Below are 21,826 nucleotides of genomic sequence, written 5' to 3'. Positions count from 1 at the left end.
ATCGCACTTTAATAGACACTTTATAACAGAAGTGAACTTAAAAAAAAAAAAAATAGATTTTTTTATTTTTTTTAAAACAACAACAAAAAAAAACATTATTATTGCATGTCAAAACAACGCCTTCACACATTAAAGTCCCTGTAAAAAAGGCAATTCTAAAAAATAATTCTAAACACTTAGAAATGTATTGCTAAAACATATTACAAAGACTGTGAACTGTGAAGTAGCCTACTGGAGTTAGACCGTTAAACAGTTTTTCTTATTTTATTTACTTGGCGGCTTTTTTTATCATTCAAATTCGTCTAACACATTTTTCTGTGGTATGACAAACTCAGAACACATACTTAATTTGGACTTTACAGGGACTTTAAGCAGAAGTGACAGGCACGCACAATAGCCACAGACAGCATGTGTTATAGTCTGCGGGTTAGTGATGCAGAAGATAGACGACAGTCAGACATTAGAAACCGAACGCCTGACAAGAACGCAGGATAAATATTTCCCCAAGCAAACAACTGAATAATGCAGTGAGGGGGCGGAGTCTGAGTGCCTGGGGCGTGACGTCACCACTTCCTGCTCGCGCAGGTATCTCGGTATCGGACACACCTGAAGCTCCGGATCTGCCGCAGTTTTACTTGGAATCAACGACACATTTCCACCGAAACTCTGGTTTAAACGACGCTTTTATATCTGGGGTTGAGGAATTACACCGTGTTCGGAGGAGGCGAACTCTTATAGTGCTGTTAAATAGGTAAGAAGTTGATATGTTTAATGTTCAACATGTTTAACTGACGAGCACAGAAACCAAATATGTGCTGCGTTTTCCCTCAGGCGGCCTGTAATGTTTATGTTTTATTAAACCAGATATTTTCAACATTATTGTGGTGGTAAATATGCGCTATTGAGTCATATAAGAATTGTGAGCGTTTTAAGTTATCGATAGGCTATAGTTTTCACTTTTTTTAGGGGATAATGTCTGATTAATGGCGTGTTTAAAGTCTTTATACACTTAGTCAGGTGGTTATGAGAATGTATTGTACTGTATATTAATACGTTTTGTAATCTTCTCAGATTGAAATGGAGTCATATAGGTTGAATTTGGGGTAAATCGGGCCACAGTCAGTCATCTCAATGTCATAACAGTTGCCCGGTTTACCTAAATCCACCGAATATGTGTGTAAAGATACTGGAGAGTTGTATATTGTAGTTGACTTAAATATATAAATAATACATCTAACAACACAGTGCTGTAATGAGTAGGAAAAAAACATAATAATGTAGCATAATAGATATTTTCGAACTAGTGTTTTGCACGTGAAAATATATAGATGCCTTAAAAATTGTGGGTTTGCTTGTTCTAGGATGATCATTTTTGGTGGTCTGTGGAAATTTAAACGCTTGAAACCCCCAGCTATTATATAATATATAATATATTTTATTGAAGGTTTTGTTCTTTATTGGAGAATGACTCGTTGATTCTTTATGGATTCAGTCATTCTACTAGCTATATATATAATATAATATATATAATATAAATATTATTTGGAAGTGTTAATGTTGAAAGTTTTCTTTTTTCAGATTAATCTTTAATCATTTATAAAGGGATTTTATTTGGAGGTTTGTTCTTTTAACTTGGAGAATGACTCTTAATTATTTATGTATGCGGCCATTCTACTAGCTATAATATTAATATTATTTGTAAGTGTTAATGTTTAAAGTTTTCTCCTTCTGTTCAGATTAATCTTTAATAATTTATAAATGGATTTTATTGGAGGTTTGATCTTTTAATTTGGAGAATGACTCTTGATTCTTTATGTATGCAGTCATTCGGCTATATATAATATTAATATTATTTGGAAGATTTAACGTTTAAAGTTTTCTCTTTCTGTTCAGATTTGTTTTGAATCATTTATAAAGGGATTTGACTGGAGGTTTTCTTCTTTTGGAGGATGACTCCGGCTCGGCTCTGGTTCTTCTGGACCGCGGTGGTTCTGCACATCTTTCTCCACGTGTCTCCATCAGAGGCTCAGGATGAAGGGAAACCCTGTATGGAAAGATTCAGTAATGGCAAAGAGGATTTCGTGTTGAACACGGATGAATCTGTGAAGGAAGGCGCCACATTCCTGAGCTCTCCTCAGGTGACTCGGACTGAAGACTGTGTTCGGGCTTGCTGTAATGATCCGAACTGCAATCTGGCTCTGATGGAGCACGGACGAGACCCCAAAAGCATCACCTCGTGCTTCATCTTCAACTGTCTGTACAAACAGACGAAAGTCTGTCGCTTCGTGAGGAAGAAGGGCTTCAGCAACTACCTTCTGAAGTCTGTCTTTAAAGATTACCTCGAGCAAAAGGTTTCAGGTAAGAGGAAATCGTCTTACAAGTATGTGGAGATATTAATAATAATATCTTTATTTTTATATACCGCCTTTAAAGCAGCTTCTCAATGTGCTTTTCATCATAGAACAAACAAGTTAAAATACAAGAACAAAAAAAAAAGTCAAGTAAAAGCTAACCGTTTTTAAATGAGATTTATTTATTTTACAGTTATAAAATTCTGGATTTTTGTCTATAGTTGACGCCTGTTTTTGAAATTTATTTTTAAAGATTACATTGAGCAACAGGTGCCAGGTAAGGAAAATCATCTTAGACATGTCTAGAAATCTCTTGTAGTTATCTAGTGGGTTTTTTTTACAGTTCAGTAATAAATTAGTATATTCAGGATTTTTGTATGTAGTGTTTTTGGTCAAGTATGTTTTAAAACTTACTCCTTGAGTTGAAATACTCATGCATGTCCAGACATGCTGAGATCCTCAGAAGTGTGTCATTATTTCATATTTCACCCGTTTGTGATAACCAGGGGCGTAGGAATAATTCGATGATGGTCACTCATATTGAGGACCAAATTAAGTGCAGTTTTCTGTGTTGACTGGCGGGTCATACTAAAAATTGCTCATTTAATACTCATTAAATAGCCAATAGCATTTAGTTTACATCACAGCTGATTTGACAAACAGAGAAGTACAAGATCAATAGTTTTGCTGTATTTCTGGGAGAGAAAGACTGTAAATTAAATCTTATATCACGATATGAATAATTTAATTTCATGATAACGATATATCTCGCGATATACTTATTTAGTGCTTTAAGTAAAGTTTTTATGATATAAAAATGTAATTGAAATTTCATAAATCTCATAACCAATTTTAAAATTACATAAACTAATACTAGCCTAACTAACACAAGTAAAAAAAACAAGCTCACAAGTAAACAGTCAGTGATAAAATAGAAGCAAAAAAAAAAATTACAAACAATAAGACAAAAAATACAATAGAACAAAGACACAAATGAAATAGACCTACCTGAAAAACTTTAAGCACTAGAAATAAAAAAATACAATAGATCAAAGCCGGTTTATTAGGCTGCTGTCACTTTAAGAGCGAATGCACTGATCCAATATACTGATACACATGCGCTTTCTTTCTCCACCATTTACGTTCACTTAAGACAAGCAACTGTGTTTATGAGGATACTCGCAAAGCGCGCATTTTGACATAAGTGTGTGTTTGCCTAGAAGTCTAGGCGCTAAGTGTCGTACTCGCACGCTGTATGAGCAGCGGCTTTATTTGCGCACGTTTCAGGTGTGTTCAAATCAAGGCTTGAAACGCATTCAAACGATAAGCTCTCGAGACGGCACAGAACGTCAATGCCACGTCAACGCAACCGCTAAAGAGACGATAGTCAAATTTCTACCGGTTAATCATGTCTACTGGTATATCGCCCTAGTCTGGGTTTCCCCATGCTGCCTTCCGGCAGCGCGATTTTATTCACTCTGAAAGGCAGTATGGATACCATGGTCCAGATTTTCGCCTCATTTAGGGAACCAATCACAGAACGGGGAGGGAGCAGCAAGACGATGACGACCTCTATGCGACACACCGAAGCAGTTTGTTTATACTTAAGGATCCAACATGGCAGCAGACGCGAAGTTACCTTTCGATACAGCCTGGTCGTTTCACACACAGGTTTCACACCGCGAGCGTGAGCGGCACTTGAGCAGCGCGTCAGCGTAACTACATATAAGTTAAATGTTAAACAACAAAACAACCCAGAAAATGGCTCCAAACTATTAGTTTCACTCATACTTTCGATATGTTTACAAGACTGCAACTCCGCGGATAAAAAACAAAACACACAAATAAACCACACACTCGGGTTTGATTTGGGTTGTGCTAGCCTGTAGCTGTCTGTGTGTTACATAAACTAAAAGAACGCTTATATATAATATTTCTGACTAGTTTACTTTAGTTTTTTATATATATATATAATAGGCCTACACAACTTTCACCCATAAATATTTTAGTGTTTTTTTTTTTTTTTTTGCCTACTCAAGTTCTTGTTAAAACTCACTAGACATGCTTATTCTGTGCATTTTGGGCACTTTTTGTGTGAAATCATATTTATTTTTGTCCATCAAAAGTGTGCTTTCACTTTAATTGAGCGTGGAGAAGTGCAGCAAAACAGATTCGACGCCGAAACCCCCGCTTCACCGCTGCTCACGCGACGCTCCTGCTCGACGCTCACGCGCTCCTCATGCTCCCGGTGTGAATGCACTCATTGATTAACATACGCGCCGCTCACGGATGCGGTGTGAAACGGCCGTTAGATACACACCATCGTGTACACATAAATCTCTGACCCATCGGCCATCGCCTTCAAACGAGAATTGGGTCTGGCGTTAGCCAGGCTAATATCGCCCACCCCTATGCACACTTATTTTCTCATGTTTTTGGAGTACAGCAGCATTTACAGAAATCGACAAATTCTAAAAAGTCGTATCTTGATTTCATGGTCTTGATCAAGCGTGCCGCACAAGCCCTGAAAAGTGAAGCCAAAGCGTCTCGATCGCCCCCCAGTGGCCGGTCCTAGTATAGGTCATAAACCCCGCCTCCCCGTGTTATTCAACGGCACGTGAGACCACCTAAACAATTAAATTACACTTCAAATATCTTCTTTCCAAAGATGGTTTCTGTCATTTACTGTATTTTTTTATCACGCTGATGTAAGTTCAAGTGTTTGTTTTTAAAATAAGTTTGTTTTTAGTTAGTTATTTGATGCGGTGGTGTGATGTCATGATTGACAGGTTCTCTGAGCGAAGTAAGTCACTGAAGCACCAACAGACTTTTTTTCGGGATCTTCGGAGGACTGAGGAGATTGGAGCTTTAAATTGAATATCTAAATTTCTATAATTTCGCGGCTTTACTTCCGGCTCACGACTGCGCGGGTCTGGTCCCGAGATCGCTACCGCGCAGACTCAAGCCCCAAGATGTCAGCGCCGTATCGGGACACTGGCGGCTTCACTTCTGACCAATGGAGGAGAGCGAAGGGGCGTCGTCCTTTTTTTTTACAGTCTATGGTCTTGATGATCTGAATGCAAAAACCTGATGATGATGATTGCTGTTGTGTTCCTGCGCCCCTGGTTCAACCGTATAGAATCGCATCTTGTTTAGTATCAATATCTTTTAGTCTCAAACTTTAATTTCCTCTGCATGTCTGAGACTTAAATCACATTTTATTATTTCTCTATCGGCTGATCTTCAGTATACAAGATCAAGCTTGCCTTCATTCTCGCTATCATTCTTAGCATCTTATGCAGTTCCCATGATTGTTGCTTCATGTTGCATAATGTTTCATGGCAGCGGTGTTTTGATTTCTTGCAGACGTGGAGGACAAACCTCCGGTTGCAGTTTGCGGGCAGGACCGAGTCGTTCAACCGCAAGAAGATGTGACGTTGAACGGCATTGAGAGCAAAGACGATAAAGAGATCGTGAAGTATGAGTGGGTGCAGGTGTCTGGAGACCTGTCGGCTGTTATGAAGGTTATTTATTACTAAGAGTTCATTATTGGAATAATATTTTCTTTAAAGTTTTTTAGACAGCTATAAAATCTGCCAATGTATTTGTTTTTATATAGATATTTAATTCATGTACAATCTCTTATTTTTTTGTCAGAAAGGGCCTTTTAAGGATGCCGTGACCGTCTCCAATCTTTCTCCCGGGATGTATAAGTTCAGACTCACGGTCACAGATGACGCAGGACAGACGGGCTCGACCGAGGTCTCGGTTTTGGTCCTGACGCCAGAACAGTCACTCCGTGAGTACACGAAAACGCAACAGGAGTTGTGCGTTTACTTGATATATTTATTTGCTTTTTAACTGCAGGTGGAATTTTTATGCTGAATATATCAACATAGATGATATACAAGTTGTCGAGCATGTACATTATATGCACCGAACAATTAATTTCTGGGAAAAAAGCACAGATCTGTTGAGGTTTGAATGGAAGCTTGTTTACGCAAGGGAATAACAAAATAAGAAAGGCAATTGTGACTTCTCACAGTTTAGACTATAGCTTACGATTCTCTGAAATTTGAGATATAAACTTGCAATTGTGACCTATAAGGTCTGAATTGGAAGTTATAAAGTTGTAATTGCGAAAAAAAGTCAGATTTGTGTGATGTAACATCGCAATTGGGAGTTTTGAAGTCTTGAGTTTTGAGATATAAACATGCAATTGCAAGAAAAAAGTCAGAATTGTGAGATATAACATTGCAATTGAGTTATAAAATCCGAAATTTGAGATATAAACTCGTAATTTTGAGGAAAACAGTCAGAATTGTGAGATATAACATTGCAATTGAGTTACAAAATCCGAAATTTTGAGATATAAACACATAATTGTAAGACAAAAGTCAGAATTAAGTTAAATTCTTGATCTATAAACTCGTAATTGTGAGGAAAAGGTTAGAATTGTGAGATTTAACATTGCAATTGAGTTACAAAATCCGAATTTTGAGATATAAACTCGTAATTGTGAGGAAAAAAGTCAGAATTGTGAGATATAATATTGCAATTGTGTTATAAAGTCTGAGTTTTGAGATATAAACATGCAATTGCAAGAAAAAAGTCAGAATTGTGAGATATAACATTGCAATTGAGTTACAAAATCCGAGTTTTGATCTATAAACTCGTAATTGTGAGGAAAAAGTCAGAATTGTGAGATATAACATTGCAATCGTGAGTTATAAAGTCTGAGTTTTGAGATATAAACACGCAATTGCAAGAAAAAAGTTAGAATTGTGAGATATAACATTGCAATTGAGTTACAAAATCCGAAATTTGAGATATAAACTCGTAATTGTGAGTAAAAAAGTCAGAATTACGAGATATAAAGTTCTCAGAAATCTAGTTTTTGAACGAGACTGAAAATTATAAACTCTTAATTTTTTTTAATTTGAACAGATATCTTGTTTAGTATATTGAGGATTGCTGCCTTTGCATATTGTATGAAGTGTGATGTTCTTGAAGGCCGTCAAGAGTTAATATTCATTTCCATATGTATCATCACTTTGCTATCATGTTCTCTGAAGAGTGTTTCTCAGTAATTCAATCTGTTGACCTATGATGAGTTCTGGTCCAACAAGTAATGAATAACCTTAATTAGTTGCCGGAAAACATGGATTAACCATTTACCAGGATTTGTCAAACAGTTTCTTTCTGTTAACCCAGAATGTTCTGGTTTTCTCAAACAGTGCTCTCTTTTAATAGCAGCTCGACTAGGTTGAGTAAATTCGTCTTTGCTTTGTCTAAACCGTCAGATCAACAGATTTCATGATATATCCTGGAAATGGCTCAGATTGGTAATCGATTGCATTTTCTAGCTTCAGTTGAAACAGGAAACCACTTGGGCTGCGTGTGGACATTTTCTTGAGTGTTTCAGAAACTGGTGCGGCAGGTTTTGCGGTGGGAGTTTCACAGAGAATGAGAACATTCTCGTCATTGAGGGCTTGTGAAAGCTGTCCTCACGAGGCTTTGATTAAAAATGTAAATCTAAAACCCTGAATTCGGATGATTATAGACAAATGAATTCTATTAGTTTGAATTCAGAACCGATATTTACATCATTCATGTTGCATTTGCACTATTTATAGTGTTTTCAAAGCGCAGGAAACGTGAATAAACTATGTAATGTGTAATGCATTTAAATCATAATTCATTAATTATTAAAAGTTTTCCCTTCACAGTTATTGAATGTACCAGATTAAAGAGTTAAAAGCATGTTTATGAGCAGTAAATCAACAGCACTGGTATTTAACTCTTCATATTCAGCTTGTATAAGTGGTACTTTCAGTTCTCTGTTTGAGTAAGCATTCATATTTCACATAGTTCATGTGTTCACACACACACACACACACGGTTATTGGATGATAGTTTAATTCCTGAAGGACCACAGGTGTGTTAGAAAAAGTATGGAAGGTTTTTTTTTCTGCTACACAATAAAAATAAATGTATTGCGACTTTATATCTCATAATTCTGACTTTTTTTCTCCGAGTTGTGAGTTTATATCTCGCAGTTTAGAATTTATAACACACAATTATAAGTTTATATCTCAAAATTTGGACTTTAGAACTCAGAATTGTGATGTATTATTTCACAATTCTGACTTTTTTCTTGCAATTACACGTTTATATTGCAACATTCAGACTATAACTCGCAATTGCAATATTATATTTCACAACTCTGTCTTTTTCACAATGAGTTTTTATCTCACAATTCTGTCTTTTTTATTAGAATTGCAGGTTTATATCTTAGTGCTGACTTCATAACTCGCACATCTGACTTTTCTCACAAAAACTCATAACTTTTTTCTCAGAAATTTGAGTTTATATCTCATAGTTATGACTTTTTTCTTAAAAATTGTGAGTTAATATCTCATAGTTCTGACTTTTTTCTCACAATTGTGAGTTTATATCTAATAGTTCTGACTTTTTCTCAGAAATGCAAGTTTATATCTCATAGTTCTGACTTTTTCTGACTCACAATTTTTAAGAAAAAGACAGAACTATGAGATATAAACTCACATTTCTGAGAAAAAAGTCAGAACTATGAGATATAAAGTCGCATTTCTGATAAAAAAAAAGTCAGAACTATGAGATATAAACTCACATTTCATTTTATTGAAGTGTGAGTTTATATATATATATCTCACACTTCAATAAAATAAAGTCAGAACTTTTTTCTGCGCGTTTATATCTCATAGTTCTGACTTTTTTTCTCAGAAATGCGACTTTATATCTCATAGTTCTGACTTTTTTCTCAGAAATGCGAGTTTATATCTGTCCTCTGACTTTCTTTCTCAGAAATGTGACTTTATATCTCATAGTTCTGACTTTTTTTCTCGGAATTGCGAGTTTATATCTCATAGTTTTTACCTTTTTATCGCAATTGGGGTTTTATATCTTGCAGTTCAGACTTTATAACTCGCAATTTAATTTAAAAGAAAAGTGATGTGAATGTGAAGGCCAATTATGGTAGCCCATACTTGAAATTTGTCCTCTGCATTTAACCTCTCCAAGTTAGTACACACACACACACACACACACACACACACACACACACACCTGGAGCAGCAGTATCCTGGTTTCCGGGGAGTGATTGAGAGTTTGTGACAAGCGCACCTCAGTCATTTACGACCGGTATTGAGAATTGAACCCGCAACCTTCAGTTACCAGTCAGACTCCAACCATTATTGGGGCAACTGGGCAGTTGTGGCCTAATGCGGCCCAATTTAGTTTTGGCCTAATTAAGTGGCCTAAAAATCTGACTTCTCTCGCCATTATTAGTTTTTATCTCGCAGTTCAAAGTTTATAACATGGACTTTTACATGTTTTATTTACCAGACAGACACTAGAACCAGTGGCACAAAACATGTAATTTCAGAAGACTTTGAATATTGCATGCAAGTCAAATGGACTAAGTTATGATACTTGTGTTTTCTGTCAGGAACAACATCAGAGCATGTAAATGAAAACACAATTGTTTATTTGACATTGCAGGCCTTTAGAAGTGATTCAACTTATCACTGTCATTCTGTTCATGCAGCGTAAGTGACCAGCAAATCTTGAATAAATGAATGAATGCTTGTCCTCTGATCAGATCACTGTCTGGTGCCGAAGAAGGAGGGTCCGTGTCGAGGCTCGTTTCCACGCTGGCACTACAATGCCGCCACTGAGAAATGTGAGGAGTTCAAGTTCGGAGGCTGCAAACCCAACCGCAATAACTACCTGGCGCTCAACGAATGCGAGAACGCTTGTGACAAAGTTTCAGGTATTGTTCTTTTTTTTTTTTTTTTAATGGTCACGTTTACAAACAGATGCTCATTATTAATTACAACAGGTAAAACTTTAATTTTCACTGTGAAGAGTGGAGGCATATATGGTAATAATAGCATAACTAAGAATCATAGTAAGTGCAACTTGCTAAATTATTCACTAATTAAAGTACAGGTGAAACTCGAAAAATTAGAATATCGTGCAAAAGTTAATTTATTTCAGTAATTCAACTTAAAAGGTGAAACTAATATATTATATAGACTCATTACATGCAAAGTGAGATATTTCAAGCCTTTATTTGTTATAGTTTTGATGATTATGGCTTATAGCTTATGAAAACCCCAAATTCAAAATTAGAATATTGTGGAAAGGTTTTCATATCTGTAAACCATAATCATCAAAATATTAAGAAATAAAGGCTTGAAATATCTCACTTTGCATGTAATGAGTCTATATAATATATTAGTTTCACCTTTTAAGTTGAATTACTGAAATAAATTAACTTTTGCACGATATTCCAATTTTTCGAGTTTCACCTGTATAAAGCAAATGATTGTTATTGTGCATAAAATGTATACAAGTGTTATTTTATGTAAACAATCAAATCCAACACATATAATACTATAACTATAGTTATGTAATACAAAAGTTTTTATCTTAACTTTTATAGGTTTATAATTTACTTGTGACTTTCCCAAGAAAATATATATATATAGTATTTTTTAGATTTTGCAAATTAGGACAGGTAATGGTTAAAGTAATTTATATCCATTTTTTTCAGGCGCTTTACACTATTAAACTGCATGAAAAACATGTGAAAACTAATAAAGCAGCTGTGTGTCATCAATGGCTCATTTAAAAGTGCATTAATCATTTATTAATGTGCATGATCATCTCTTTATTTCTAATGTTTTGTTTGTAAAGTGTGTCTGTGCATTCTTTTTTATTTTTGTAAATAATAAATGACATTTTTGTTGTCAAATGAAATCACTTAAATTAATTTTTAAGTGTGGCTTTTTAAAAATATCTTTATTTTACATGAAATATTTTCTTCTTTTTGCAGTTTCTTCTCCTCACCCATCTGGAAGATTAGGTCCGATCCATAATGGTAGGCTGATTTTTTTCAATGCCATTTAATTTGTATTATAAATGTATGAAGCGAAATCCTGTCTTCTGAACTCTTGCACACACACACACACAGATGAGCAGTGTGAGGTGCCGTGTGGTCCAGAACACTTCCCCTGTTCTAGTGGATGTTGCATCGGAAAAGATTTCGAATGTGACGGAGAGCGACAGTGCAGCGACGGTTCGGACGAGGCCGAATGCGACAAACGTGAGGATCACATTCATCATTATTATAAAAACAGATTATAGACTGAAAAGAAAAGTTTTTTGTCTTGTTTTACTGTACAAATATCTTAACATTCTTAAATCAAGATACATTTAAAACATGTCCGCCATCGGCCAATGAAGTTTGAGCACCTATTAGACGAGGGTTAACGGAGGCCGATCGGAACGAAACTCGGTGGGCAGAAGATACTTTACACAGACAGTACAGCTAGCGCATACAGACAGGACCCATCTTGGAAAACAGTCTCGATCAGTCAAACCACGAACACGGTGATACGTGAGCTGAACTGTGACTTGGAATCTCATATGGTCCGTTGTTTCCGGAAGAAAGCACTGTGCGCATAAGAGAAGCACTGAACGCAACAGAGAAAATAAAAAAATAAAAATAATTTATCTCAGTGTTTCCTCTAGGATTTTTTCCAGCCGTGGTGGCAGGCCCATTTCGCCAGGGGGAGGGGGCGTGGCCCATGAGTGATATTCCCATTGGTCACGCCCCCTTATCCCAGGTGTTTAAACCTCCCCTAAGCATTATATCATGAAAGGCGCCAATAAGAGCGGCAAAGCGATTATGCGCATCCCGTGCGCAGAATGATGCACTCGAAGCAACGCGAAGTCACAGCGTGCAGCTCTTCGCATTGAAAAGTTCAAACAAAGCACAAGCGAAGAGATTATATCTATCTATGCTTAATGTATTATATCTATGCAACAGTTTATTGAGCCTTTTCTTTGAACAGTTTTAAATTTCAGTTAACTTACAGTGTGCATGAAGAACAATTCATAGTGCTCTCTACTCTAGTGCTGTTGTAACAGACACCCGGGAGAAAGGAATATGATTTAGAAAGCGCTATAAACTCCAGCAAGATAAAGTAATTTTATGCAAACTATAGACCTTCATCTACAAATAAAGTATAATAATGGGAACATTGATCTTGAAGAGAGTGTCGTCGTGTTACTGTCGTACCCGAACGTGACGTGCTGTTTGAATGCTGAATGGAGAATGACTGAGGAGAGATGAGTTTCCATTAACTTTAACTTAACGACTTCAATATACATTTTTACCTCACATTATGCTATTGAATGACTTTAGAAGTCTTGGAATATAGTGCGAAAACTTTATGGTGCTTTACAATGTTTTGTATGCCTTTAGTGGGGCTTAACAATAACACATACAATATCGGACCGAGAAGCTGCAGCCGTGGCGGGATGATTTTAGGTGTGGCGGCCCGCCACGGCAGAATGAATGTAGCGGAAACACTATCTTATCTTCAATATCTACACGTACTGTTCGCTCACCTTCGTGGTTCGATTGATCGAGACTGTTTTCCAAGATGGCTCCTGTCTGTATGTACTAACTGTACTTACAAAGTTCTCAATGCTTCGGTTTGCATGTAAGGACACTCATTATGCTGCCGTGTTAGTGTGGGGCTAATTTGAGCCTTGTTAATGGTATTAACTAGCGATCTCTTTTTGCTTACTCGATGCCCAATATACTAGCATTATAAGCTAAACTGTTTTTAGAGATAAAACTCTTTATATTCGATTATCATGAAAACAAATCTCAGGGAACGATTTAGTCTGTACCAATGTGTTATTACACCCGAGGTTCATTTTGCGCCGGAGTTCTCCTTTAAAGAGCATATTGCAGGTTAAAAAAAATCTAAATTAATATATAACCTTGTATGAAAATACCATTTGAAAAGTTAATGCAGGATATAAAATGTTTTAAAACGACATAAGGGCACTAATTTAGTAGATAAAGTGAGCGTTTCTTGGACTGCTCGTAAAAATGGCTTTTTTTTCAACATCGCGTCATTTTACGTCACGTCAGGGAGCCTCAGCCTCGGCTCAGTGCAGAGCAGGCTGGTGTTCAGTGAGAGCGGCCGTGAGTCAGTGTGTTTTCGGTAGTTTTTGTATTTCAATTTATCATCGTCATGGTGGAGAAAACTCTGGCCTGTCAGGACATCGAGTCCACAGGTTTCCATAACAAGAAAAAGGACGGTGTTGTATATCTTTCGTGCCTGGTGCGGTTTGTGCAGGTGAAGAGACGGGATTTCTCTTCCGATTCGAGAAACGCGGTCGTGTGTAGCGTTCACTTCAGATCGGAGGATTATCATCCCGGCGATATGATGGAGTTCAACATGGGATGCCGAAGCAAAAATATTGATCGTCTAATACTGTACCAATGGCATCAAATAGTGTGATAGAGGCAACTTGTAACTGAAAAACAAAATTACTAGGTTGTTTAAATATTCAAATCTTTAATTTTCTGTTTATGTTATAACCCAGGTGAAAAATATATATTAAAAATGTACTTGAGTATGTTTTTAGTACAATACAAATATACTCAAGCATAGTTTTTATACATTTAATAGTATATATCTACCCTAAACATACTAATGTCTGCTCGCCTGATATACGATGGTAATAATCTGTACAATATTGTGAGCACAGTCTATATCGTTAGTGAACGTGTATATCTATAAGCTAACACTGGTCTCTCTCACCAAGACACCTGTCCTGTTCTCCACTGGTTCTCCTCACTCCACAACTCAATGTGTCTCTGACCGTTCTGTCTAACATTAATCCTGGCCTATCCCTGCTCTCTCGGCAGCATAGCAGGCTCATAGCAGGCTCATAGCAGGCTCATAACAGGCTCATAGCAGGCTCATAACAGGCTCATAGCAGGCTCATAGCAGGCTCATAGCAGGCTCATAACAGGCTCATAACAGGCTCATAGCAGGCTCATAGCAGGCTCATAACAGGCTCATAACAGGCTCATAGCAGGCTCATAGCAGGCTCATAGCAGGCTCATAGCAGGCTCATAGCAGGCTCATAGCAGGCTCATAGCAGGCTCATAGCAGGCTCATAACAGGCTCATAGCAGGCTCATAACAGGCTCATAGCAGGCTCATAGCAGGCTCATAGCAGGCTCATAGCAGGCTCATAGCAGGCTCATAGCAGGCTCATAGCAGGCTCATAGCAGGCTCATAGCAGGCTCATAACAGGCTCATAGCAGGCTCATAACAGGCTCATAACAGGCTCATAGCAGGCTCATAGCAGGCTCATAACAGGCTCATAGCAGGCTCATAGCAGGCTCATAACAGGCTCATAGCAGGCTCATAACAGGCTCATAGCAGGCTCATAGCAGGCTCATAACAGGCTCATAGCAGGCTCATAACAGGCTCATAGCAGGCTCATAGCAGGCTCATAGCAGGCTCATAGCAGGCTCATAACAGGCTCATAGCAAGCTCATAGCAGGCTCATAACAGGCTCATAGCAGGCTCATAGCAGGCTCATAGCAGGCTCATAGCAGGCTCATAGCAGGCTCATAATTGTATGGCTGTAGTCCGTCATACGAGTAAGTATTTCCTCAGCGTCCGAAATGTCATTGCGATCCATTGTTTTCCTGTTGTTTGAATCGACCGCTCTCACGCCCGCCACGCCCATTTTCAGACGCGGAAGTAAAATTTTCTCACAAAAACGACTCCAGAAGCTTCTGTAGCGTATTTATAAGTATATTTTAAAGAAAATATAGTTCCTACATTATTTTTCTATACATTGACTCGTTGGGTCCTCTAACCTGCAGTATCCCCTTTAAGTGCGATTACATGTAAATTGTGTTTAATCGTTCAGCCCTAGTGACTGAATGCACTTTTTCTTCTCTTTATGTTCAGTGAACGATAAGTTCAGTCGATTGCTGAAAATTCCTGTGGACACATCCAAAGGTGATTTTATTTTTCATTTTCTGTTGTGATGTATGCAATCTTTTTAACATATTTAGTGATGATAATTTTATCTTGAAAACTGCTTTTTAGTGCCTCCTTAACATGAAATAACACTCTTGCAGCTCATTGCGTGGAGCCGCCGGTAACGGGAAGCTGTCGCGACAGCGCCACCCACTGGTACTACAATCCGTATAAACTGAGCTGTAATCGCTTTAACTACGGCGGGTGTGATGGGAATATGAACCGCTTTAAGACGCAGGACGAGTGCATGAGTTTGTGCAGTTCAGTGTCTGGTGAGTTTTACTGTATTATCGTCATATAATCAGTATTTAAAGGGATAGTTCACTTTGAAATTAATTTTTGGTGTGTTTTAGCTTACCTCAAGGGCATCCAAGATGTAGGTGTCTTTGTTTCCGCAGGAGTTTCAATTTTGATATTTTTAGGTCAAACCGTTCTTGTCTGTCAGTCATATAATGCAGGTCTATGGTCACCACCTCAAAGAGCATGCACAGAGAAGTCCAAATTAAACATGATTTAATGACTCGTAAATGTAAGTACACATTGATGGCCTAAGACACGAAACGAGCGGTTTGTGTGAGAAAACGAACAGTATTTATATCGTTTTTACCTCTTGTAAACACAGCCACGTCCAAGTGATCTCTCGCGCGTGTACGTCACTCATTGTTTACACAGAACAGGGATTGTAGGTAAGACGGCTAATTAAAATGGTACTAATTTGCGCTTATCCGGGATGTTTAAACCGTCGTAAAAGAAAACAATTAAAAAAAATAAAAAATAAAACAATTGTATGAGTGACGTACACGCGCAAGAGATCACTTCCGGCGCTTTCCGGCACTTGCTGGAAAAGGCCGAAGCGCCGGCGCCCTCAGATCACTTGGACGTGGCTTGTGGTTAAGCCTAGTTCACACTACATGATTTTAAAACGTCGGGCTGAACTGTGCGGTTCACACTACATGACTTGCTCTCTGTGAAATCAGGAGTGTTCAAGTTGTTGAGCTAGTTCACACCACACGACACAACGTGATTGATCCGCAACAGGAGGTAACGCACTACACGAGTTGACAACAACTGTCACCCAACGATTCTATCTTGTCTACAAACCACGTTTTGTCACAAAAAATCACGCGATAAAACGAACCGGAAATGACGCGAAACAGCACGCGGGCCAATACCCAGCGAAGAAGACGAAGACCCATGCCTTGCTCTGATTGGAGCAACCCATGCCTTGCTCTGATTGGCTGTAGCTCATGACATCACGTGAGCTTGAGTCGCGCAACAGCTCTGGATATCTAGCATGCTATATATTTTTCTGGGCTCGGCGACGCGTCTGCGAGTGTCTTTGATGCGTTGTTGGCTCTTTCATACTAACAGATTGGCGAGCGTTCATCGCCCGCTAATCTCCCGCGATTTGCACGCGATAACACCCTGACCTGTCGGCGAGCTCGACGATTTGCAAATCGGGCTTAAAATCCTGTAGTGTGAACTAGGCTTTACAAGAGGTAAAAACGATATAAATGCTGTTCGTTTTCTCACACAAACCGCTCGTTTCGTGTCTTAGGCCATCAATGTGTACTTACATTTACGAGTCATTAAATCATGTTTAATTTGGACTTCTCTGTGCATGCTCTTTGAGGTGGTGACCATAGACCTGCATTATATGACTGACAGACAAGAACGGTTTGACCTAAAAATATCAAAATTGAAACTACTGCGGAAACAAAGACACCTACATCTTGGATGCCCTTGAGGTAAGCTAAAACATACCAAAAATTATTTTCAAAGTGAACTATCCCTTTAATGTCAACATGCACTGTAAAAAAAATTATTGTAACAACCTAAAATGTGGCGTTAGAATAACTTTCTCGCATTTAACTTGAGAACTCAAATATCCGAGTTGTCGCTTAATACAAGTTCACATTTCAAAGGCAGCACAAACACTTATTCATCAGGGCATATTATTGTAAAGAAAAACATGTTTGTCTTTATAATCTTTCATCAGAATATAATAACTGACTTTCTTTTTCAGCTGATTTCATCATTCCCTCTTATTTATGAAATGGTTGTTTGCACATTTGATCTTGCACAATGATCTCGTTTTAGACAGTCAGTAAAAGCCAGAACTCTTTTTTTTTTTAAAGTAACATTTTTCAGATGTTCTTTTTTATCCTTTCATAGCTTGTCACAAATTAGAAAAAATATTAAGAAAATGGGTAGATTTTAAGCACTGTCAGTGTTTCCCATTGATTACCTAGACTCTGGTGTAACCACAGTTTCATAATGAAACGAAAAATATTTTAAAACTTCTCATAACAAATAAAGTTCTCTAATGTTGTTATGCACCAAAGTATCTGTCAAACGAACTCAAACCGAAAGCTCGATATGGCTTTGTGCCCTTATCAAATCACAAAAGACTGTGATTTAATAAAATAAGTATATAGTCTTGCCCTGCGTGTTTCAGAGCGCACGTGTTTTCCGTGTCTCAGAACGGCTCGGTTTACAGTGAACATCTCAACAGATAGCAGAAGGATTTTTCGTATATTCTAATAACAATTAAAAGCAAACGACATGCACAATCAGCATACAAATATAAATATAATAAACAGTTAAGCAATTATTCCTTCCTATTAGCACATATTTATTCTCATACCTGCAAACTAGTTGCTATTCTGAGAAAATCGCCATTTTGAATCAAAATGTCACTTATGTGAATCAATGAAGTTCAACGTCCAAAAACTCATTAGTCAGCTGCAAAAATTAACTTAGAGAGGAGCATTTTGCTAAATATATGCACTATAGTAGGGCCCTATGAAATCCGTGTTTTTTCCCCAAATTCCTTTTTTTTTTCTTCGAATTCCGTTTTTTTTTTTTTTTCTGGATTCAAATATCCAAGTTGGCACTTAATATTTCTTATTCCAAAGGCAGCACAAACACTTAATTTTAAAAGTTAAGAATTGTTTTGTTTACAGTGTGGAATCAAAATGGACTCTTATCTTCTTATTATGAATTATTCATCAGTATATTATTTTAAAGAAAAACATGTTTGTCTTTTATAATCTTTTATCAGAAAGTACAGGTGAAACTCGAAAAATTAGAATATGGTGCAAAAGTTCATTTATTTCAGTAATTCAACTTAAAAGGTGAAACTAATATATTATATAGACTCATTACAGGCAAAGTGAGATATTTCAAGCCTTTATTTGTTATAATTGTGATGATTATGGCATACAGCTTATGAAAACCCCAAATTCAAAATTAGGATATTGTGAAAAGGTTTTCATAGCTGTAAGCCATAATCATCAAAAAAATTATATTATATAGTTGAATCTCTGAAATAAATAAACTTTTGCACGATATTCTAATTTTTCGTGTTTCACCTGTAATAACTGGCTTTCTTTTTCAGCTGATTTCATCAATCCCGCTTATTTAAGTTCAGGAGCAAATTAATTCACTGACTTTTGATGATTGATGATTTTAACTTTCTAATGCACTACACCCCCCCCCCCCCCCCCCCCCCCTATCCAGAGGAACCAAAGTCTCACACAAATCCTGTGGCAAACACAGACTGTTTTCTGTCTCTCCTGCAAAACATCATGCCATGTTTATATTATTATCATTTCAGAGTCTGACGTGTTTGCCGCACGTGGACAGTTTGAGAAGCATGAAGGCGAGAGCAATACAGGTAACGCCGCTTCATAATGTACAGCATTATGCATAACATTCATGCTTTTCTTTAAAAGATGAACATTGAGACTCATGTTGCTCAGTGTCTGTCTCAGATAATGTCTTGTTTAACTGTAAAAAGTTCTATCTGTTGCACTAAACCTCGATAATGCAAGTTTGCATTACATATCTTTTTGAGTACATATGTAATGTCAGTGTTTTCTTGGACAAAATGTTAACCAGTAGACCGGCAGATATTAGGGAAACCGGTTTGTGATTTATGTAAGAATTTCATGAGTGACAAAACATATTTTAATAGAATGTCCTTTATAAATGATATTAGACAACGTTTTTATTCAGAAAATATATTAACAGACATTTTTACAAAAGTTTCTCCTGGAATAATTTTAGAATTTCTGACAAATATATTTCTGATTTTGTATATTGATTGTTTTTTTAAAGGGGTCATATAATGCCATTTTTGTACAAGCTAGTATGATTCTTTAGGGTCTAAATTAAAAGTTTGTAATATACTTTAATTAAAAATTCTCATTAGTATTGTAAGAAAACACTTATTTTACCTGGTCAAAAACAGCTCTGTTTTCAGCACGGCGTTTCAGTGCATATGACTTTAAATGATAATGAGCTTTGCTCACCCCGCCTCTCTGTTCTGTGCGTACACCGTTTGTAACTCAATAACTCAATAACCATAACGCGTTGTTCATTATAAACGTGGGATTATGAATTATATGGAGAACGTCATACATAGAAAACATGCCGTAATGTACCCTGAGTGTAAACCTTAGACGCATTCATTGTGAAGTGTGCAGCTAGCGATTTGCAAAGATATAAATATTAATATAAAGTTTAATAAAACGTTACACTCACTTCAGTTCTTCTAGAGGTTCAGCAGGAACACGAATAGCTGGTACCGATCCTTTATTCATGAGCAGCTTCTTAGCAAAACCAGCTTTATACTGACCCTCGTTTATAAAGCAGTCTGGTGAGAAATGATTCGCGCAAACATGAGAGCATTGACGTTGCTCGTGGGGAATATTCCCTTCGAAAACAAAACTCAGCCACTGCGTCTTCAGCGGTTCGGATTTAGGAACATTAAAATGACTGTGTTCGTTATTACACCCAAGAACAGAACACCACAGTCGCTTAGATGCCATTCTGCTCATAGACAGTGCTCCAGCATATCAACAATGACGGCGCCGGTCCGCGCAGACTATGATTGACAGCTCACTCACGAGCGAGGGCGGGTCTGTGTTGAAACGCTGCTGTCAATCAACAATCGTGGGAGGGGCTTCTGAGCGTGTGACGTCACAAAATCAAACGGCTTGATTTGAGGCAGGGGAAAACATATAAGGAGATTAAAACAAAAGCACTGGATGGATTTTTATCATTTTATGATGGTTGTGTACAGGCACTGCCAACACACATTTCAGTACAATCAACTTGTAGTTAAATTATTGTAAACAATATATTGAATTGATTTTTTAAACTAAAATACTGTTGATTGCCATGAATATAGCCATTGCTGCTGATAAGGCGTTAAATCATATATAAATAAATAAATATTAAACAGATATTTCTTGATTGTTTTCATGCATTGGTTCTCACTGATCCAGATGTGCATGACGTGTCTCTTCTCATCTGTCCTCAGCTGCCATTGCGTTCGCAGTCGTCCTGGGCTTCGCCATCGCTATCCTGCTGGTTGTTATTGCATGTTGCCTCGTGAAGGGACGGAAGAAGCGTCAAAACAAACATCAGCAAGTGGCTGTTAACGGCGGACACGTTCACGCTTACGTGGACTCCTCGGAGAAACACGTCTACAACAGCACAACCAAACCCGTCTGAACTGTGACGTGACGCATGAATTTGTATATGCATTATTATTTTATTTCTTTGGATTAAGCTGTTTGTTTTTTTGAGTAGAAATGCTGGTAAGGGTGTTCGGTTTGTTTGCATTTGGTTTGAAAACACTTTTATTACCAGCGACTTTTCAGAATAATATGAAATTGATTTACTTGTCTTATTTCTTACTTGTCTTTTGCTATATATAATAGCTTGTTGGATTTCACTCAGGGGTGATTATGTTGCAATAGCAAATACTAAAGCTAGTTTTTAAAATCCAAACCATGATCGCACAAAAGATATCGACATTCTTGAGCCATTTACTTTTTAGTTTGCAATACGATTAGTACAATTAGTTTTTTTTTTTTTTCGTGCGTCTCACAGAAATGCTGCCTCTCGACGGTTTATAAACACCGAATTGCTATTTAGAAATTCGTTACATATTTTAGTATGTTTGAGATCCAAGATATGGCTCTTTATTTGTTTTTTTGTATCCATGAGCCACATTTGTTTTTCTTTTAGTGTTCTTTTTTTATTGTTTATTTTTTTAATAAGCTGAAATGACCATTATAAAATACATTACCCCACAATCCAAATTTGTACATAGGTTTTTTAATGCTTTATCTATAGTGATGTCTACACTGCTAATCTCAAAAAGTCTCAATAAAACTATGTACAGACTGAGTGTGTGGATGTGTGTTTATTTCTCATTTTTCTCATTTCAAGTGGTAGAAACGGGAGGTTGTTGTGATGTAATATGACCTGCAGGTGGCGCAATAGACTCAACATTAGTCCTACAATCATTTCTTATGGGTTCATTTTACAATTTCATGTTTTGTTCTAATATATGGCTAATTAATTTACAAAACAACAAACAAATAAAAGCGTACGTTTGGGGGCGAAGAACATTTCCTTCCGTTAAAAAAAAATATTTTGATTAAATCTTAATTACACTACACATTTAATCCTCAGGACGGCATTTTTGTTAATTTCTTTGTTTGCAGAACCTCTTATATCACACCTGAGATATGCAAACCGTAAC

At 37.1% G+C, this 21,826-nt stretch overlaps 1 protein-coding gene across 2 annotated transcripts; it reads left to right on the top strand.

Annotated features, from left to right (window-relative positions):
* The first annotated feature begins 560 nt into the window (after positions 1-560).
* spint1a (serine peptidase inhibitor, Kunitz type 1 a) lies at positions 561-21,465 on the top strand. Of its 2 annotated transcripts, none has more exons than XM_056251595.1 (11): positions 561-751; positions 1,894-2,358; positions 5,718-5,875; positions 6,009-6,150; positions 9,994-10,164; positions 11,233-11,277; positions 11,371-11,502; positions 15,193-15,243; positions 15,366-15,536; positions 18,884-18,943; positions 20,594-21,465. In XM_056251595.1, exons 2-11 carry the CDS (start codon positions 1,950-1,952, stop codon positions 20,785-20,787), a joined length of 1,533 nt encoding a protein of 510 aa, XP_056107570.1. In that variant the 5' UTR covers positions 561-751; positions 1,894-1,949; the 3' UTR covers positions 20,788-21,465. The 2 variants fall into 2 exon arrangements, with proteins under 2 accessions (XP_056107570.1, XP_056107569.1); XM_056251594.1 differs by having other exon boundaries at positions 562-751; positions 1,949-2,358.
* The last annotated feature ends 361 nt before the right edge of the window (positions 21,466-21,826 follow it).

This window comes from Rhinichthys klamathensis, unplaced genomic scaffold, assembly GCF_029890125.1.
Source record: "Rhinichthys klamathensis goyatoka isolate OS25496 unplaced genomic scaffold, OSU_Roscu_1.1 h1tg000085l_1, whole genome shotgun sequence".
Classification (NCBI taxonomy): domain Eukaryota; kingdom Metazoa; phylum Chordata; class Actinopteri; order Cypriniformes; family Leuciscidae; genus Rhinichthys; species Rhinichthys klamathensis.
The sequence above is the reverse complement of the archived record's forward strand: the minus strand, read 5'-3'. Positions and strand labels throughout refer to the sequence as shown.

Bases quoted from the DNA above. Each gene is read 5' to 3' on its own strand.
- spint1a (XM_056251595.1), top strand. From the start codon at position 1,950: ATGACTCCGGCTCGGCTCTGGTTCTTCTGGACCGCGGTGGTTCTGCAC. The intron at 11,503-15,192 runs GTGAGGATCACA...CTTTATGTTCAG, and splicing joins CGAGGCCGAATGCGACAAAC to TGAACGATAAGTTCAGTCGA. The intron at 15,537-18,883 runs GTGAGTTTTACT...TTATCATTTCAG, and splicing joins TTTGTGCAGTTCAGTGTCTG to AGTCTGACGTGTTTGCCGCA.